We start from the raw sequence: 22,065 nt of genomic DNA on the forward strand, positions 1-22,065 counted from the left end.
TTCTAAAAGGGAAGTTTATAGCAATACAATCCTACCTTAAGAAACAGGAAACATCCCGAATAAACAACCTAACCTTGCGCCTAAAGCAATTAGAGTAAGAAGAACAAAAATCCCCAAAGTTAGCAGAAGGAAAGAAATCATAAAAATCAGATCAGAAATAAATGAAAAGGAAATGAAGGAAACGATAGCAAAGATCAATAAAACTAAAAGCTGGTTCTTTGAGAAGTTAAACAAAATTGATAAACCAGTAGCCAGACTCATCAAGAAAGAAAAGGGAGAAGACTCAAATCAGTAGAATTAGAAATGAAAAAGGAGAAGTAACAACTGACACTGCAGAAATACAAAAGATCATGAGAGAGTACTACAAGCAACTCCATGCCAATAAAATGGACAACCTGGAAGAAATGGACAAATTCTTAGAAATGCACAACCTGCCAAGACTGAATCAGGAAGAAATAGAAAATATGAACAGACCAATCACAAGCACTGAAATTGAAACTGTGATTAAAAATCTTCCAACAAACAAAAGCCCAGGACCAGATGGCTTCACAGGTAAATTCTATCAAACGTTTAGAGAACAGCTAACACCTATCCTTCTCAAACACTTCCAAAATATAGCAGAGGGAGGAACACTCCCAAACTCAGTCTACAAGGCCACCATCACCTTGATACCAAAAGCAGACAAGGATGTCACAAACAAGAAAACTACAGGCCAATATCACTGATGAACATAGATGCAAAGATCCTCAACAAAATACTAGCAAACAGAATCCAACAGCACATTAAAAGGATCATACACCATGATCAAGTGGGGTTTATTCCAGGAATGCAAGGATTCTTCAATATACGCAAATTAATCAACATGATACACCATATTAACAAATTGAAGGAGAAAAACCATATGATCATCGCAATAGATGCAGAGAAAGCTTTCGGCAACATTCAACACCATTTATGAGAAAAACCCTGCAGAAAGTAGGCAGAGGGAACTTTCCTCAACATAATAAAGGCCCTATATGACAAACCCACAGCTAACATTGTCCTCAGTGGTTAAAAACTGAAAGCATTTCCACTAAGATCAGGAACAAGACAAGGTTGCCCATTCTCACCACTCTTATTCAACATAGTTTTGGAAGTTTTAGCCACAGCAATCAGAGAAGAAAAGGAAATAAAAAGAATCCAAATAAGAAAAGAAAAAGTAAAGCTGTCACTGTTTGCAGATGACATACTATACATAGAGAATCCTAAAGATGTTACCAGAAAACTACTAGAGCTAATCAATGAATTTGGTAAAGTAGCAGGATACAAAATTAATGCACAGAAATCTCCGGCATTCCTATACATTAATGATGAAACATCAGAAAGTGAAATCAAGAAAGCACTCCCATTTACCATTGCAACAAAAAGAATAAAATATCTAGGAATAAACGTACTTAAGGAGACAAAAGACCTGTATGCAGAAAATTATAAGACACTGATGAAAGAAATTAAAGATGATACAAATAGATGGAGAGATATACCATGTTCGTGGATTGGAAGAATCAACATTGTGAAAATGACTCTACTACCCAAAGCAATCTACACATTCAATGCAATCCCTATCAAACTACCACTGGCATTTTTCACAGAACTAGAACAAAAAATTTCGCAATTTGTATGGAAACACAAAAGACCCCGAATAGCCAAAGCAATCTTGAGAATGAGAAACGGAGCTGGAAGAATCAGGCTCCCTGACTTCTGACTATACTACAAAGCTACAGTAATCAAGACAGTATGGTACTGGCACAAAAACAGAAAGATAGATCAATGGAACAGGATAGAAAGCCCAGAGATAAACCCACGCACATATGGTCACCTTATCTTTGATAAAGGAGGCAGGAATGTACAGTGGAGAAAGGACAACCTCTTCAATAAGTGGTGCTGGGAAAACTGGACATGTAAAAGTACATGTAAAAGTATGAGATTAGATCACCCCCTAGCACCATACACAAAAATAAGCTCAAAGTGGATTAAAGACCTAAATGTAAGACCAGAAACTATCAAACTCTTAGAGGAAAACATACGCAGAACACTCTATGACATAAATCACAGCAAGATCCTTTTTGACCCACCTCCTAGAGAAATGGAAATAAAAACAAAACTAAACAAATGGGATCTAATGAAACTTCAAAGCTTTTGCACAGCAAAGGAAACCATAAACAAGAGCAAAAGACAACCCTCAGAATGGGAGAAAATATTTGCAAATTAAGTAACTGACGAAGGATTACTCTTCAAAATTTACAAGCAGCTCATGCCCCTCAATATAAAAAACAACCCAATCCAAAACTGAGCAGAAGACCTAAATAGACATTTCTCTAAAGAAGATATAAGATTGCCAACAAACACATGAAAGAATGCTCAACATCATTAATCATTAGAGAAATGCAAATCAAAACTACAATGAGATATCATCTCACACCAGTCAGAATGGCCATCATCAAAAAATCTAGAAACAATAAATGCTGGAGAGGATGTGGAGAAAAGGGAACACTCTTGCACTGCTGGTGGGAATGTGAACTGGTACAGCCACTATGGAGAACAGTATGGAGGTTCCTTAAAAAACTACAAATAGAACTACCATATGACCCAGCAATCCCACTCCTGGGCATATACCCTGAGAAAACCGAAATTCAAAAAGAGTCATGTACCAAAATGTTCATTGCAGCTCTATTTACAATAGCCCGGAGATGGAAACAACCTAAGTGTCCATCATCAGATGAATGGATAAAGAAGATGTGGCACATATATACAATGGAATATTACTCAGCCATAAAAAGCAACGAAACTGAGCTATTTGTAATGAGGTGGATGGACCTAGAGTCTGTCATACAGAGTGAAGTAAGTCAGAAAGAGAAAGACAAATACCGTATGCTAACACATATATATGGAATTTAAGAAAAAGAAATGTCATGAAGAACCTAGGGGTAAGATAGGAAAAAAGACACAGACCTACTAGAGAATGGACTTGAGGATATGGGGAGGGGGAAGGGTAAGCTGTGAGAAAGCGAGAGAGCGGCATGGACATATATACACTACCAAACGTAAAATAGATAGCTAGTGGGAAGCAGCTGCATAGCACAGGGAGATCAGCTCAGTGCTTTGAGGGGTGGGATAGGGAGGGTGGGAGGGAGGGAGACGCAAGAGGGAAGAGATATGGGAACATATGTATATGTATAACTGATTCAGTTTGTTATAAAGCAGAAACTAACACACCATTGTAAAGCAATTATACTCCAGTAAAGATGTAAAAAAAATTTTTTTTCAAGTTACAGGTAAAAATTCTACAGCAGTTGGACTAGAGAAAAAAAAATAACGACTTTCAAGCATTAATTGTGTATGTGGGAATTAAAGCACAAATTACTCTATCCATGATGATCTAACGTTGCTGTCAATTGTCAGCTCTTAAATCCCTCTTTCTTTCTTAGGGATCTGACTATCTGTGAGATTCAAATTCTGCCCAAGGAGAATATGTTCCTGTTAACCATGAGGCAAAGGAGAAACTACTTTCAAATTAGCTCAGTCAGTACCATACTTAGGTGTGCCTGGTATTAGTTTTACAACACACACATACACAAATAATAATAATAAATTAAAAAGCGGTTATAGCCTCCTACACTATTGGTGGGCATGTACATTGGTGCAGTCACTAGTGGAGAACAGTATGGAGGTTCCTCAAAAAGCTAATAACAGAGTTGCCGTATGATCCAGCAATCCCACTCATGGGCATATATCCAGACCAATCTATAATTCAAAATGATATATGCACCCGTATGTTCATAGCAGCACTATTCATAATAGCCAAGACATGGAAACAACCTAAATGTCCATCAAAAGATGAATGGATAAAGATGTGGTGTGTATATATACACAATGGAATATTACCTAGCCATAAAAAAAATAATGAAATAATGTCATTTACAGCAACACGGATGGATGTTCCTAGAGATTATCATACTAAGTGAAGTTAAGTCACACAGAGAAAGACAAATACTGTATGATATCACTTATATGTGGAATCTAAAATATGACACGAATGAACTTATCTATGAAACAGATTCATAGACACAGAGAACAGACTTCTGGTTGCCGAGTGGGGCTGGGGGCAGGATGGACTGGGAGTTTGGGATTAGCAGATGCAAACTATTATATATATATGTAGAATGGATAAACAAGGTCCTACTGTATAGCACAGGGAACTATATTCAATATCCTATGATAAACCATAATGGAAAAGAATATAAAAAATAATGTATACACATGTATAACTGAATCACCTTGCTGTACAGCAGAAATTAACACACTGCAAATCAACTACTTGAATAAAATATGCTTTTTAAAAAGTGGTTTTACGTAAAGAGGAAAATGGATAGAGTAAAGGGTAATACCTCAGGCTCTCCCCCAAATAAGGACTAAACAAATGTATATGGAGAGTCAAAATTTTTGGAAAAAAATGTGAGAATTAAATATGTGTCCAAGACTACTTATCTCTAACGCATTTATTAATGAAAATGCTTAGATTAAAAAAAAAACAAAAAACAGGAGATTTTTACTAAAATCCAGTTAGGAAAGCCAAAATTGACTTCTATAGAATTTCATGTGCTATTTTCAGTCCAAAATGAATTTTCATGGACAAGTTATAAACCCTTGAAAATGCATTTTTTAAAATTTAAGTGCTGATGTGCCACTATAATTTTATCTGCAATTTCTTACACTGAGAGACTACTGCCTTTTATCACACGTTTATGAAGTTTCATAGCATGTGCTAAGTGAAACAGAGAATTACATTTTCATTTCCTTCTACGAGAAATGAGAAGAGGATACGAAGATACTCTAGTACTTACTTTTCTCCATAAAACCGTTCGAAGAATTTTTCTTTCCAGGGTTCTGTTTTCTTTTCCTTTTCAATTTCTTGCCTTATCCGCAATTGCATTTCTGGAGTAAACTCTCCTAGAAAGAAAATGCTTAGATGTTGAGTAAAAGTTGTCATATATTTTGCCAGTTAATAAAGAAAACATGTAACTAATTTGAATAAACTTTTCTGGAGGCCAAAAGGTAAAAAAGCTGAGTACTGATAATATTTCTACAGCTCCTTTTTTTATGAACATCACTCAGTCATTTAGTCTTAGACAGACTCTAAAGCATTTAGCAAATGTACTGAGTGCTAGGCGTTGTAAATGAAAGTGTATATTCACTGTCCTTGATGAAACCAGTCTGGTGAAAGAAAAAGCACACAGTTGAGTATAATAACACAATGTGGAAAGCCCTGTATAGGTCATAAGAATAAATGAAGGGAAAGTACTTAATCCTCCCTAAACTGATTAGGGAAGACCATACATAGAACCTGATCCTTGAGTTAGCTTTTGAAAGATGACCAAGCTTTCATACAGTAATTAGTTCATAAGGCACAGAGATATGAATACGTATATTTACGTGCTTTTGAGTGGCCAGTTATGAGTAGACCACAGGATGAAATGAAATAGGAAAGGTAGGCAGTGGCCAATTACCCAACACATGTTTTAAAGAGAGCCCTGAATTTTTCCTGTAAGAGACAGAGGGAGGTCCTGGCGGTGTTCACTGAGGGAGGAATATGGCCAAATAAGCAACCTAGAAACTGGCTGGGAGGCTACTGAGTAGCATAGATGAGAGATGGAGATTACAGTCAGGCCAGCATCTTGAGAATGTTGAAGAAGATTCAAAGACACAAGTAACAGTTCATAACCAGACAGACCTGGGGAGAAGGAAGAGGAACAAAGACATCATCAAGGTTTCAAAGTGAGGAGCTGTGAGAAAAGGGGGTGACCTTAGTAGACAGAAGGCAGAAGAAATAGTAGACATTAAAAGGGAAGAGAGTGCTTCCCTCGTGGCGCAGTGGTTGAGACTCCGCCTGCCGATGCAGGGGACACGGGTTCGTGTCCCCGTCTGGGAAGATCCCACATGCCGCGGAGCGGCTGGGCCCGTGAGCCATGGCTGCTGAGCCTGAGCGTCTGGAGCCTGTGCTCCGCAACGGGAGAGGCCACAACAGTGAGAGGCCCACGTACCACAAAAAAAAAAAAAAAAAAAAAATACTGGCATTTTGGTTTTAAGGTGCCTGATACTGGAAAGATCCAGCAGGTTTGTGGAATGGAGCAGCAAAGGATTGGGAAAGAGGACTTCCAGCCAGATTTGGACGTTCTCAGCATGTGGGCTATATAGCTGAAACCAGCTGAATGAGGCTCTTAGAGCATGGGAATAGTTGCAAAAGCAAATAGCAGGGAGGAGAATGGTGGAGACATCACCATTTACCATCAGGTGAAAGAACAGGAGCTCCTGAAGGAAGGTGAGAAAAGGCTGTCAGAAAGGTAGCCTGGGGACACAATTTAAAATATATTATGAATGTCGAAGGCGGATGGTTTCAAATTAGATGGGGTAGATAACAAGTGAGACACAGGAGACAGAAGATGAGATGCCAAGGACTGAGAAGAGGAAAGTGAACTTTGCAATGAGAAAGCCATGCGTATTCTCTAGAGGGGACTGTTCCCATCGTGTACGGTGGGGTCACACCCAACCATAAACATGTGAGTGGCTAAGGGAGTAAAAATGTGGTAACACCGGGTATTTTTTAGTCTTTCATGAAGCTTGGTGACTAAAGGAATGATAAGATGAAGTGGTGGCTTCAGGGGAAGACTGTATTAAAAGAAGATTCTTCCAGGCTCTCGGACATTAGAGAATACACAATGCATCAAACACATAATTAAAATGATTATTACAAAGAAAATCTTGCCATATCAAAAAATTTTATTATGTTCCAGATAACGTCATGCTTTCTTCAAAAATACTGGACTTTCTCTAGTTAAGCCCTCGCACAGAAACGAAGACCCAACACAGCAAAAATAAATAAGTTAATTAATTAATAAAAATACTGGACATCAAAAATGCAAAGTATAACGAAAGAATTAATGAAGTCATTTGAAATAGGATGTGAGTTTTTACTCATGTATACTTCAGGGGGGAAAATGACTTGGGAAGCAGAGAAAGGTGCAAATCTCAGTACAGTCTGTTGACTTAAATGTGTCAAACAATAATGGGAAATAGAAACTTACCTTCTGCCAGTCGCTGTTTCCAGCCTTGTGCTGCATATGCAAAGAATTCATTATTTAGAGCTGAAGTACTGAGGCGTAAAATTCCATCACTTCCCATCTAGGAAATAAGCCGACAAAACCAAGATTCCATCAAGAATAATTCAAAGCAAAAGTATGCAGGGAAGAAGCAAAAACTGAGGGTGTGAGTGTGTGTGAGAGAGAGAGAGAAAGAGCGCAAGAGAGAAACAGCAGGGTAAAAGGCAGGGAGGAAAGGAATCTAACAAAAGATGAATTTCCTAGTAGGAAAACTGCACTGCTTACGGTGACTATTATAATGACTAAATACATCAACTTAAAGGAAATCTGTATCAGGCATTTCCATTATCAGTGGTGAGTATAACAAATGTATGTGATTTAATTAAAAAATTTATATCTTTGTCATCTTTATATGCCTTAAATGGTACCAAATTAAAAATCTACATATGTGTACACCTTTAGATTATTTTTTAAATTAAATTCTCTAAAGTTTGTGGAAGCTAAAGAAATCTAGTCTGATCACTTGGGTTCTTCCACTGTCTGAGGTTCAGTTCAGACGACAAAGTTCTGAAACATTAAAACAAATACATCCACACTGTCATACATACCCTTCGCTCTATTCTTCTCACCTCTCTGGGTGCACACAGAAAACAGGTATACAAAGTTTAAAATCTGTGCAACTGTATGCTACTAACCTTTTTCCTCAAATTTATTATTTTTCAAATTCATGTACGTATAGAAGAGATTTGGATAAGCATCATCGAACTGGATGCTTTTAACTTTCCAACTATTTACTGCATCTGCCCTGTGAATGTACTCTGCTTGCTGACACAGGCGATGAAAATAATTAGTGTTGTCCTTGGCTGGCTTCTCATGTAGTTGAGGAGTGAAGACAGAACACATAAAAAGTTAAACAATGCCAAGAATGAGGCGAGTGGGAATTAAGAAGGGGAAAAAAAAAAAAAAAAAAAAAAGCTAGGGGAGGGTATCTAGGTGGACGTGAGTGGTTAGGAAGAACTTGATGCCAGAGGTGAAATGGGTTAGGGTCTTGGGCAAGTAACAGGATTGGGGCAGAATGGTTTTATATAAAGTATACAGTACATAGTGGGAGCTTTGTTGTAGAGGAGGAACATCACAAACAATCAGTAACTGGACCGTTCATGAAGGCGTGAAGATGTTTTAGCCTGCTATTGAGTCAGTGTGGCAAACTGTAGCTCCAGTTACATTTTCAAAGATTTCCTCTTACTCTCATAGACACCTCCATGTGTCCTAAGCGCTAATAAGTCACTGCTATCTGAAAACACACTCAGACACGTCTTAGCCCCGTGTTTTTGTTCGTTTTCAGTCTTCTCTACACCCCATTTTCACCCACTGAAATACTGTCCCTCTTTTAAATTTAACTCAAATCATGCCTTCATGAATATGTCAGCTAAACCATCATTCGGGAGCAAAGGAGAATACTGAGTCTAAAAGTAACTATTATACTAGCAACTCAGAGCCGGATAATGGTCAACAAGTCCAGAAAAGAGAGACACTGAACAGGTGCGAGACATCCTGGATGCTGCCATCATGACAGCCACAGATTTGAGATCCTGAGTTTCCTCATTTAAGGAGATACTGATAACCATACTAAAATATTCAATACACTTGGAAAATTTCAGGCAAGACTTTGTTCATTCACGGATTCACTGTTTACTCACAATTATTTCATCTTCATTCAATAGATACTTATTAAGCCACTCACACGAACCTGTGTACCGGGCGCTTTTTGGGTGCAGGCAATACGGTGGCAGTAAAGAAAAAGGCTCTGCCCTTATATTCTGAACATATTCCCCATACAGCAGATGGTTCTGGTCCCTGTGCATCTCTCCCACTCACCTGAGCTCAGCACGGCTGTGACGTACAGTGACATCGCCACGCACGTGTCCCACCTCAGGGTCTTACCACAGCCCCAAGATGTGAGTGGCTAAATGGCCTCGCCTTCCCACCTTTTAATTGGACACTTCTAGGACACTATCTCCTGGCACGCAGTATATGAACTGAGTCAAGGGATGCCATTTGGTGCTGTGTCCCCAACAGTTAGGACTAGTAGGTGGAAGGTAAGTGCCCTGAAGAGAAAAAGGAATTGGTTTACTATGAGGTACAGTTATGGAAGACACAATGGAAAAGGTTAGATTTTATACATTTGAGAACACGCATGGTGCTTCACAATTTGGAGTCCATGCACAATGCCTATTATATTGCAGGCACTCAATAAATGTTTATTGCTCTTTGCTTCGTGTAAGAGAAAGATTTAAAATTTAACTTCGGTAGCTGACATATAGGATTTTAGTTTGGTGTGTTCTGCCAGGCCAGGGGAATGATTAGTTATTAATTGAAATTTCAGCATAATTTTAAAACACAAAGAAATACCGGATCCAGGTTAGCTCTGACAGAGTCTCAAGATTTCAGCACATGAAAATGCAAGGCAGTGTGAAATGAACACATTCAAGAATATGGAAGCTAGCCCGGGAGGAAAATGTTTTTCTTTTAAAAGCGAAAAATAATATTAACTGCCAGGCTTCCAGCCTGTCTGAGACAGCACAATTAAACACTAGGGCTAAATTAAATATGTGCCAATAAAACTTTTAAAATACACTATTAATTTTATGGCATTTAAGAAATACTGTCCAAAAGACATGGCATTTTAATGAGCTGGAACAATACACGTTTCTGAAAGTTTTATTGATTTATTTATCGCGGAGCTATAAATTCCGGTTTTTCTGATTACCCACAACAGAAACATTCATTCTAAAAACTCCCTTATAGTGAAGTATCCAAATAAGCTATTGATAAGCTATGCTTCTTTTTTAATTAGAAGGAGAAAAACTCTGTGCTGTTGTGGAAGAAAATAAGTATGGTTAAAGGAAAACTTATTTGTGGAGAGATCCTTTCACAGAGATTTAAGTCTCTATTGGTGAGTATATCATTTGCCTTTGGGGTCAGTTATATTAACGTACATTTTATGGGATGGATATCAGTGGAATTCAAAGGATTAAAATGTTATTGCTACTTGAAAACCACCCAATGTTTGAAGTTTGAGGAATGTTAATTCTGTATGAGAATATATTTACATTTAATAATAACCCTTTGCACCTCTAAAAGATTCTTTATCCCTTTTTTTCTAATTTGGGGTTTCTTGCAAGTGATTCGGAATGCGTGGCACGTGGGCTGCTTAGAGGAAGCGTGAGAAATGTGCTGGAGAGTCAGAAAGTGGCTAAATCATAAGGGGACACCTAGATATACTCAGCAATTTGGATTTCATCCTACAGGTAATGGGGAGCGATTCAAAGCGAAGCCAAAACAAGATGAAAAGGTTCGTGCTAAGTGTGTGCGGGGAAGTGGACCGCTGATGTAGATGGTGTGTCCAGGACGAGCCTCTCTAATGCTCACTGTTGATCAGGACACCGGAGCTGAAACCTGAATGAGAGAAGAAGGAGCCACGTAGCCATGGTTGGGAGAGCGTGCTTGGTGGAGGGACGTAAATGCAGAGGCCCTCGGGTGGGGCTTGCGAGGAGGCCCTAAGAGATGGAAAGATTTTAGAAGCAGGAGAAACAGGGTCTGAGGGGCCAGGATCATACTGGGCCTCGGAGCCCACTGTAAAGACTGGCTTTTCCCCCAGGCGAGCTGGAAAGCCTCTGGGATTTTGGCCTGACAAATGAAAAGATCTGACATTTCAAAAGGATAGCTCTGACTGCTGCATTTAAAAAAAGACTTTAGAGCTGTCCAAAAGCAATATAAACATTGGGCCACATCTGTGATTTTAATTATTCTAATAATCACATTAAAATAGGCAAAAGAAACATGAAATTAATTCTAGTAACATTTTATGTAATCCAACCTATCCGAAATGTTATTGTTTCAATATATAATCAACACGAAATATTATTAACGAGATATTTCTCATTCCCTTTGTATACTAATCTTTTCATATCCAGTATATATTTTTATAACACATCTCAATTCAGATCACCTATAGTTCTAAAGCTCAATAGTCACTGCTGGCTAGAAGCTACTGTATTGGAAAGCATAGTTTTAGAAGATAAAGACTCACCAGGGACTTGAGTATGTAGTTATTGAGATAATCCAAATAGTAGGTTGACAGCTGTAGAGGTGGTGAGAAATGGTTGGGTTCTGATTATATTCTGAAGGTTGAGCCAACAGGACTTGATGATGGATTGGATGTGTGGTATGAGAGAAAGCAAGCAGGCAAGGATGACACCAAAGACTCCTGGCCTTGGCAATTGAAATTACGAAATTGCTATTTATTACAACGGAAAACACTAGTTCTGAAACAATTAAGGTTGAGATGCTGATTATAATTCCAAATTGATGTCTTAGATATATCATTCTGCATGTAGTGTAAAGAATGCCCTGGATAAAGACAGGACAAGAAACAGGGACTTCTGGCGAGAAGTACCAAGAGAAGGCCATGGAACAAATGACGAGAAGTCTTAAGACTGTTCAGGCAGTGGGAGTAAAGATGCATGTCCTCCAGGAGGAATAAGGGAACGAGAAATGATGGGGCTGAGTGAGCGTGTGTGTGGGTGGTGAATGAGATAAAGGCATGAAAGATGATGGCCAAGAACAAGTCTTGGATAATTTGGTAGATGCTGGAAACAGCCATCAGGACAGGAAAAGGCACAGGAGGGGAAGTGTCTTGGACAAAGAAATGATGGGTCTTTCTTTGGATATGCTAATATAAGGACATCATGAAGGCATCCAAGTAAAGATGATCTAATCAAGAGCCGGAACTCAGGGAAGAAGCTCAATGGTGAGGAAGGAATCGAACACAGAAAATTAGTCATTAGTAGCAAAGAAAGTGTAACTGCAAACATGGATATGGATGAGAACACCCAGGAAGGATTTACCAAAAGAGAAGACAGCTTAAAGCAGGGCCCTGAGGAACACCAACGTAGGAGGAATGGGCAGAAGAAGTAAATCCTGTTAGGAAGACTGAGAAAAGGCAGCCAGAGGTAGGAAGAAAATCAAAGCAGATGGCATCGTAGCTGAAAGGAAAGAAAGAGTTTCAAGAAGATCTGTACTGTGTATGTGCTAATATCTATCGAGCCACGTGCAATTACTTAGGTCAACACCGTGTACAGTACACTATACTAGCTGTTGTGTCCAATAAAACAATAGGGTCTTTAGAGCAAAGACAACCTAGTCAGTGAGAGGCCAGCCAGGAGTCTAATGCAAAAGCAAAAGCGTAATGAGCAGAGAGACTATAAGCTGTTATTACTGACCCTCTTATACCCTGATCAAGCATCCAGAGCCCTTGTATCCTATACCCCAGTAGGAATTAAAGTCAGGATATTCATTCTTTCTAAAGGGTAATTTTTCATTTTTTGCCTTACGATTAAGTATGATTCAGATGGCTCAGAAGACTCTATAAAAGTACGGCTCAAGTTTTATCCTTAAGAGAAAATGTAATTCTTTCAGCATAAAGTTAGGCATAAAGAATGAAAGAGAGCTTCTGAGAAAGACAGTATCAGTAAGGGAGAGAGGATCAGCGGTATACTAAGGACAGTTTGGCCAACAATTTTTAATTGCTATTTCTAAAACTGCCTTAAGACAATATTTCCCAAACTGTGCTTTGAAAAATAGGAATTTTAAGGGGTAATTATAATTTTAATGGGTAATCTATCTAGAAGGAAATTGATTCTACCATCCAATAAATATAGCCTATATCTACTAAATATGGTTAAATGGTTTTCTTCACTATAAGTATTCTCAAGTATGCTAGAATTTACTTTAAACCCTTAAGAATATATGTATCATGCAGTATTTCGCAAACTTTTAAACCCTGTAATCCTCTTCCAGAACGATTATCAATATCTCATGGAACAAGTACAAGTGTTCTCCAGAATACAGTCTGGGAAATGATGCATTAAATGTTGTGAAAGTATTATTGTCAGAAGCAGTCAAATGAGATAAACCTAGCACAATGAATTTGCACACACTAGGTACTAAATCCTTGTTAAGCAACATGAATGCAAATTTCTAAGATCTGGACATGGGATAATTTTCAGTATACCCCAAAAATCAAATATTAAAAATAAATAAATTAGTGAAAACTAGTAAAGGATGACGCTATAAGCCTAAACAACCTCAATTTCAAAGCCCACTGCAGAAAACAATTATTCGACATTACTCTTAAAAATCATATCAAACTATAAATACATATAACAACTTTTCTTTAAATACATAGAGACTATCATTATAAAGCAGTAATCAAGACTATCTGGAATTATATGGAGGTTAAAGAAAAAAAAACCCGACACCATTTTCATCTTCCCTCCACCTCGTTTTTTTTAGGTGTCCATGGAATTAAGCTGACGTGAACAAAAGAGAAATCTCAGAAAATACTACCCCCCCAAAATCAACATTTAGATGGAAAAGTAGAAGGCTTTTATCATCACTGTTATGATAGGCCATTAAAGTTGATTTTATAATAAAAGCCTCTCTTCTGAGTCGAGCTGGTTCCTTTTCTTCATACTACTTGCTGCTCTGGGAATCACTGCTGAGCACTGGGACAGAATCCACAAGGTATGAAGTTCAGCAGGGAAGAATTTGGGAGATGGAAGATCCACTGTACTTAGGATGATGGCAGGTGTAACTGTTAACTAGAATAAAGTCCTTGAGGCAGAGGAGTGGGCAACATTTAATTATTAAATGAGATGTTCATGTATGTAAATTGCAAAGGGCTTTGAAAACGAAGATTATAAAATGACAAAATAACAGCTGGTCTCGTGGGAATAGACTATCACTTCATTAAAAAATACATATAGGGCTTCCCTGGTGGCACAGTGGTTGAGAGTCCGCCTGCCGATGCAGGGGACACGGGTTCATGCCCCAGTCTGGGAGGATCCCACGTGCCGCGGAGCGGCTAGGCCCCGTGAGCCATGGCCACTGAGCCTGCGCGTCCGGAGCCTGTGCTCCGCAAGGGGAGAGGCCACAACAGTGTGAGGCCCGCGTACCGCAAAAAAAAAACAAAAAGAAACAAAAAAAACCATATAAACACATATATGTCCATGTATCTGTATATCTATATCTATACATTCATGTACATCTATATGTGTGTAATAAAGTTTTCTTCCTCTAGAAACACAATCTGTAAACAACCCAACCACTTAGCTAAGATAACCATTGCCTTTGGAATGGAATCTCTCGCACCTCCCAAGAGAACTGTTCTGCCTTCCACCAGACACCTGCCCAAGCCTCCAGGTTGGCAGAGGAGGTCTTCAATTAGAGGTTGGGAAGGCCATTCCCTAGAGTAAGACCTGCTGGTAGGCAATTTCTCAGGACCCAATTAACAGGGAAAAGGAATTCCCTAGAAATAAGAGAAAAAGATATTCTCATAATTGGTGCTACGAATTTCAGCATATACAATCAGAAGAGCCTCACTTGAGGGATGTATATGGTATTAAAAACATATGGAAAAACAATCCTGATATTGATTCTTAAAAGACTTTAAATATTGAGTTTCGATTCCTTTACTTACATGGGATTTCCCTTAATCTCCTGGATTAAAAACAAAAACCATTTTCTAATGACATTGTTTTACACATTTACATTCTGCCACTTTTGCTAAGAATCCCCCTGCTTTAAACTGCAAAGGGAGGAATCTCTATTCAATAATGTCTCTAATGTGTCAGCATCCTGCTCAGAAAAGATGTAGCCTGTGGTGAAACAGGTAAAAATAACGAAATAGAGACATCTAAAGACAGAAGTCAAGTCATGGACAGACCAAGCTTTAATCAACCTCTCAAAATTAGAGAAGTATGTTTTGATGTTTATGGTTCATCTCTTTCATTAAACTTTGTGGACAACCCCTGGCCACACACTGGGACAATCTGATAGGGCTTGATGAGAAATGACTTACTGTTTTGGATCCAAATGAATATAACTAAAATTTAAACACGTTTTAGCAAATATGAGAATGTGTGTACCTTAAAAGACATTCTCTCATAATTGTATTTTCATCAATGTTCCCTCTGTGGGAGGAAAATGGAAAAGCAAACTTCCAATGCAACCACAGAATACTAGGGCTTTATTTATTGAAAGAAAGCTCATGTCCTTATAGAGATAAAATAAGGTTCTGTTATAAGGTTGTGGGAATCAATGAATCACTGTTTCCACTTTAATACACTGAACAGCTGTGTTTAAGTGACTATCTATTAGTCACTCACTTCTTTAACAAACATTTCATAAGCAGCCAAGAACTACTTGCCAAGAACTGTGAAATGGACACACGGCTTCTGCTGCCGTAAGAGCTTAGTATCTAGGATGGGACCGAAAAAAGGTCATGTTCGCTATAGTAGTACAGGTAAGTACCTAGAGAAGAAAAAGATGTCATAAGAACTCCCAGGCCTGGGTACCAGTATGCCTTTAATTCCCCGTTAATAGTCTGTTAATATCTATACCTGAAGTTTACTTCTCTCCCCAGTTAAACAATGGCCCAATCTACTATTGTTCAGTTACAGTTGTATTTATAACTATAATAACGACTCTAATTAATTTAGTAGCTACGACCAGGGAGGTAGGTAAGTGGTGAAACAGGATTTGACCCCTCAAAATAATACCTTTTCTATTATACCATGGGGCTTCCTTTAATTAACATGCAGCCATTCATTCTTCTACTCAAAACCTTTATGTGGGCTTCCCTGGTGGTGCAGTGGTTGAGAGTCTGCCTGCTGATGCAGGGGACACGGGTTCGTGCCCCGGTCCGGGAAGATCCCACATGCCGCGGAGCGGCTGGGTCCGTGAGCCATAGCCGCTAAGCCTGTGTCCGGAGCCTGTGCTCCTCAACGGGAGAGGCCACAGCAGTGAGAGATCCGCGTACAGCAAAAAAAAAAAAAAAAAAAAAAAAAAAAATTCGATATATATGTAAAATGCTTTGACTAGTGGTTGTTCAGGGAAAGATATCAAGAAGTTTAGCTATAATAATTATTATTATTGGGTAGTAGGTGTGACAGACACACCCCAGAGTACCCCCAATGTGTCTGTTTGTGTGTATGTGTGTTTATGTGTATGTATCTGTGTACAGGGGATTAAAAGAGAGAATACAAGACTCCAAGCAGCATTATCAAAGAAGATGGATTATAAAGAAAGAACAGACTGTAATCTCCGTAAGGACAGTGCTTTGCACTCCATGATAGAGTATGTACTTAATAAATATTGTTGAATAAAATAATTTTGTTGTGGTTTAGCTGTCTCACTGTTTGATGCATCTATGTAACCTTATCCAGTCTTTTGATGACGGTACCCAAAAGATACTTTTGTTAGGGTGAATAAACAATTGATTTTATAAGGAATGTAGGAGCTTATAAGAGCAGGAGCTACTTTTAGTTATTGTTTTTGATGTAAAGTAGCAAAGAGGAAAAAAGCAGACAACGGATTTTAGCCTTCACCTAGGGGGTTATCAACACCAGGGTTATGTTACTGTAATACAACGTCCCAAAGTGTGCACAATGTATATTTTCAAATTAAGCAGTTGTGCAGCAAAACAGAAAACGGAAGGAATACTCTGGTAGGATTTAAACTTTACATATATACAAAAACTTTAAATCCTACCAGAGTAGGATGTAGAGGTTGCACAAATAAATTAAAACAATAAACAAACTGTGATATGTGCAAAGATGTCCGTGGCATTCTCCTTAAGTAAGTAACACAGCATGTCACAGTGGAAAGAGGGCTGGATTTAAAGTTAGAAAACTGGGCTGCTGATCCCAGTTTTGCATTTTCATATCTGTCTGAAGATGCTCCAGGTGCTTAATAACAGCTTCCTAGTCTCTGTTTGTCTCATTATTCAAATGGAAAAAGCAAACCTACTTGCAACGCTGTTACATGAATTAGAAATAACAAATGTAAAGAACCCAACCACTACCTAGTGAGTGAAATTTTCAAAGATACTACTTACAAAGAGTGAAGTTTCAAAAGATCAATATATAATAATACTAGCCATCATTTACTGAGTGCTTAGTCTCTGATCTTTTATATCTGGGAATTCTTAAGTATGAACTTTATTAAGTTTACATCACTTGAACACAGACACCATGATATCCAAGAAGCAACATTTGGAAGGAATTATCTGCTTTTGAAACTAGGTATCACAGCTGGAGAGCCTGTGTACCAGGTAGGCATGCCTGCCTTAGTGCTGGCTGGTCACCTGAATGCTACTATTCCCTTCTGAGAAATCAGCCCCTTAGCCTTGAGCAATACCAGTCCTGCTACCCAGGCCAAAGCTCGTTGGCTCAGAGATCAGTGTCAAAGACAAAGCTGTCACAGAGAGACATTCTATGAACAAGGATAACCAATTAATCACCTCCTCCCTGTTTCAGGGAAAGAGATAAGGTCTGAAATACCATAAGAGATGTCCTGAGAAGAACCAAGATATCCCAGATCACATAACAAAAGAAGAGAGAGGTCTACGCATTTAACTCCTTCCTCCTCCCCCATAATTACTTCAAGTCCCCCAACTCTCAACTCATCAGATCTCCATTTCTTGCAACCTGAGCAAAGCTGGACGAATACAGCTAAAAAAGTATTACACTGAGTAATCTATTAAACATTTTCCACTTTGAAGAGAGCGTGCAGCTCATTGGAGAAAGAAATTACATTTGCAAAGAGGGCCAAAGACCATGAAAAAAGTTGGACTGCAATGCAAATTAATAACAAGCCAGCAGTTCAACTTATAGCACATTATAAGGGTAGAGTTTCATAAAGATAAGACTCTAAATCAGCTTGTAAATTTTTATAACAAAATGCCAAACATGCCATCTAAATCAAACTGACACCAAGCACCTAAATGAAAATCCTAAGACACACAGCTCTCTTTTTGTTAGTAAGAGAGAATGCCTGCCCATCCCTGATATTTGAATTACTTCTGCCACAGACATGACACACCTAACCTTCATTCCTTTACTTCCTCATTTCCCCAATACATTCTATGATAGGGATCCTTGAGATATCCCTAGGGAAATAATTTTATGTTCAATTAACGTTGTTGACACAAAGTTCAACAATTTTCTTCACTACAGAGCTTTGGAGCCTTTACTATGCCAATGAGAGTGGCCTTTCTCAAACTCCTGAAAGCTCAGAGCATGGCTCCCCATAGAATATTCTGTGGGAATGACACTCTGCACACTGTGTTCACTATAGGAACGGTTACCTGGTGTCTAAAGTACAGCAAATCAGAGCATTAGAGAATCACAGAGTGAGACTCTATTACTCGACCCCTCAACAGACGTGTCTTTAAAACTCCAATTCAGTGAACTCTCAAACTGTTGTCAAAGGCCAGAATAAAACATGGCCTTTCTGAACCATGTCCTGGTCACTCTTACAAAATTGCCATTGAAACATAATTCAAATGCTGTTGGGTTTTTCCTATACGTACACCTATTATTCTCTTTTTAAAAATGAGGTCTGTGACTTTTTGTGTTTGTACTTGACTCCAGGGTATGGCCACCATGAACTGCTTCAATGGGAAGCAGGAACAAAATAAAATAAAGTGAAACACTGAGACCTCACTTGAGCTTCATGTCCACCGTCCTGAGTCACATGCTGTCGAGGGGTGTGCTGAGAGGAGGGAGAGACGGACCGTCTGCCAACGGACGAACATCTTCACCTTCATTTGAGCTCACTGCACTTCAAACTGTGCACTCAACTTGTTTCCAGGTAAGGTACTTTACCAACTGTAAATTTTAACTAAACTTGTCACCACAAAATGGACAAGGGGCTTGGAAAGATCCCTTCCAATAAATGAATTCAGCACTAACAAGCAAATTTAAGCAAAAAGAAATAGAGTAGAGCTGCCATGGGTCCTCCTAGTGTAAATTCACCATGGGCCACACAGAAAGAAGGACCAGTATGAGGAGGCTGGGGGACACTTGGAGAAAGGGTGGCGGGGAGACGCACACACCATGGGTCTAGAGGATACCATCAACTCAGGAGATGAGTTGTGGTCTAAAGCTGAGGGAAGGGAAACTTGGACAGTATAAAAAAGGATGCTCGCTTCTCAAGGGAAATATGGGAGCAATAATTGGCCTGCTTTAGAGTTAGAACTAACCACATGTCCTTAGGCAAGTTACTGTAACCATATGAAACTCACTTACAAGGTCTGTAAAATGGAGTGATTAAGATAGAAGGCCTCGAATGTTTCTTCCAGGACCAAGGTTCTACGACATTGGTAGAGGGAAGGAAAAAAGAACGACTGTGATCCCCGAGATCAAGCCCAAAGGAGCGCCTGTTAAGTAAGGAAGAAAGTAGGTGCTGACAAGCTCAAGGAGTGGCGTGATTCCATGCACTTGTGGCCACTTAAGGTGATCTGAATCCTTGAAGATGGCTGTCCTAAAGCCTGTGAATAGACACCACTGAGATGCAAGGACCACAGTGTATATGTGAGTATAGGGGTACCCCTTAAGAACCGCAAAGAGCGGGAGACAAGGATGACGTCTAGGAGAAAAGTTTCTAGAAATAAGAATTGCTAATTGAAGTGTGTCTGCTGGGGAGAGTGGGGTGGGGAGGTATTTTTACATTTATGGGAATATTCCCAGCCTTTAGAGGGCAGAGTGGAAAGATACAGAGGCCCAGCAATGGGCCCACATTCACACGATAGAGAAATGCCCTGCACCCCATATGCCTTAGAAATGACTCAAAGGACATGCATGCAAGGAAAACGCCTGCTGTGCTGGTCCAAGGCTAGAATATAACACCATCTTTTTGCATGAGTTTTGATACCTACTGAGTTTTCTTTCTTGGAAAACTCAGTAGATATCAAATGTATCTAATGTGTATTTTGAGAGAAAACTGCAACTTGCTGTGTTCAGAACTTCTATGAAAGTTGTTCATGGAAAACTGCATCACTAAAGCTAACTCCAAACCTGTATCGACAGTCTGCTATACGTGTATCAGTCTCCAACTGCAGCCATGGCAATCACAGTCACTCCACATATATGTGCATTATTCTACTCCCCAGCAAGCCTTCCAAGATGCTTATGCCAGCCATTTACATACTGGAACACATAACATTTCATTAATAATAATTTCTGTTTATTTCTCTTGCCTACTATAATTACAATACATAATTTATATTTTTATAAAATATGTGTGTAGGAAAGTTATTTTTTCTGTAATTTTTGTTTTAAGACAGTAAAAGAGCTTTACAGAATATGCATTGTAAAATAGGGTCACTATTTCTGAGGACTTTACATCAGTGGTTTTAAATGTTTTGGGTTCACAGTACCTTTTCTATATTTGATGAAAACTATGGATGAAACTACAGATGAAACCTCTTGTGTGGCAGGCTGCTAATCCCTCAGCATCCATTCTGTCCTTTATCTTTGCATAGTTACACACACTTCCTCCGAGTTGGAGCAGCATTAGAGAGGATATTTCCCAGACTCTCTTGTAGTTAGATGTGGCCAGGAGACTAAGTTCTCAACCAAGGAATGTGAGCAAACATGATGTGTGTATCTTGTGTGTTACTTCTGTAAGCTTGCCCTCCACAGTCCTTGAGATGTGCTGGCTTCAACCACTGGGAAAGAATAACTCTAAAGGGTAGAACTGCCCAATCCCCACGGACCAACGCTACTTGTGCACTATTATGTGAGAGAAAAAACTGCTATTACGTTTGGGTTGCCCTTTTCTGGAACTCTCTGTTACAGCAACATAGTCTCTACCTTCACTAACACATCTTGGAAATAAAGAGACAAAAGCACGCATGTGCATGCATACACACGTGCAACATAATGGACACAATTTCAGGAATTTCATCGACTCCTAAAGCCTTCCTTGGTGCTCTGAACCAAAAATTTTGTAGTAGTTTTTGTAGCAGTTTTGGCAGAAAGCCTCCTAGGAAAACTAACTTAGAGAACATCAGATGAGCATTTGCTGTGGAGCGGTCACAAGAAAACTCATTTTGTCACCTAGTAGTGCAATCAACAGGTGAAATAGGAAAGCATTCTGAAATATGAAAGCGTGGTAAATGATTGGCTCTTTCCTCAGTAACCTAAATTCTTCCATATCTCTCCTCTCTATGTTCAGGACTGCAAGCCAGTACTCTTAATGAATGTCAGGCTTACTTGGGTGTGCCAATGTAAACAGCAGGAGCAACGATCAGACTTTAAAACTAAAATACAGCTCTTCTTTGAATGAGAGAAATCGCTAACATGTCGTAATCCATATACTCTTTCTGTCATTAATAAAGGGTGAATCACTAAAGCGAGCATCTTGCAATAAGTATGTAAAGTGGAAAACAAAGAGTCAAAATCATACTTTATGACAAACTACTATGAACAAGTACACTTTAAAAAGGAATACGAGAATTTCAGCAAAATTACAGCAACTGTAGGATCAACAATAGTTCTCAATTTTTCCCAAAACAACACTATCTATTTTCCCTTTAATTCTCTATCTCATCTTAGCAAGCAAATAATAATGCCTAAAGAATAATCTATTGTTCATAGATTAGAAATTGCAGGAATATGCAAAACTAATTAATTTCATATAGTATGAAAATGTAAGACAATAAGGATTGTAAATTTTATGACTGTATCACGGTTTTTCCAGCAACTGCAGGAATGGGTAGAATTTTAATCTTTTTGACAGATATTCTGTATTGCCGAACAATATACAAGTGACTAGACCAAAAATATGAAAATATGGGAGCCCAGAGAGGAATTTTTAGGGAAGCAGTACTTGTAAAAATGCAGCACTGCCTCTGCGAGGGATACCCACAGACCTCCACCCCATCACAAACGCAGAGTGATCTAATCACACCATATGCTCTCACCCACGGGACACGTATGACCTACATGCAAACAATCAACTCAACCACCGAACTGTATTCAAATGATAAAAAGGAAGAGTGGTTTTTAAAATTCCAAGCTGT

At 38.9% G+C, this 22,065-nt stretch overlaps 1 protein-coding gene across 1 annotated transcript in view; it reads right to left on the bottom strand.

Annotated features, from left to right (window-relative positions):
* Positions 1-22,065, bottom strand: part of ASXL3 (ASXL transcriptional regulator 3) — a 143,201-nt gene that overhangs the window by 17,146 nt on the left and 103,990 nt on the right. The window contains exons 8-9 of the mRNA XM_032602786.1: positions 7,119-7,215; positions 4,881-4,986 (exon numbers count right to left, since the gene is read on the bottom strand). Coding sequence (XP_032458677.1) covers positions 4,881-4,986; positions 7,119-7,215 — 203 coding nt within the window. The remainder of the gene's footprint in view (positions 1-4,880; positions 4,987-7,118; positions 7,216-22,065) is intronic.

Source organism: Phocoena sinus, chromosome 14, assembly GCF_008692025.1.
Source record: "Phocoena sinus isolate mPhoSin1 chromosome 14, mPhoSin1.pri, whole genome shotgun sequence".
Taxonomy (NCBI): domain Eukaryota; kingdom Metazoa; phylum Chordata; class Mammalia; order Artiodactyla; family Phocoenidae; genus Phocoena; species Phocoena sinus.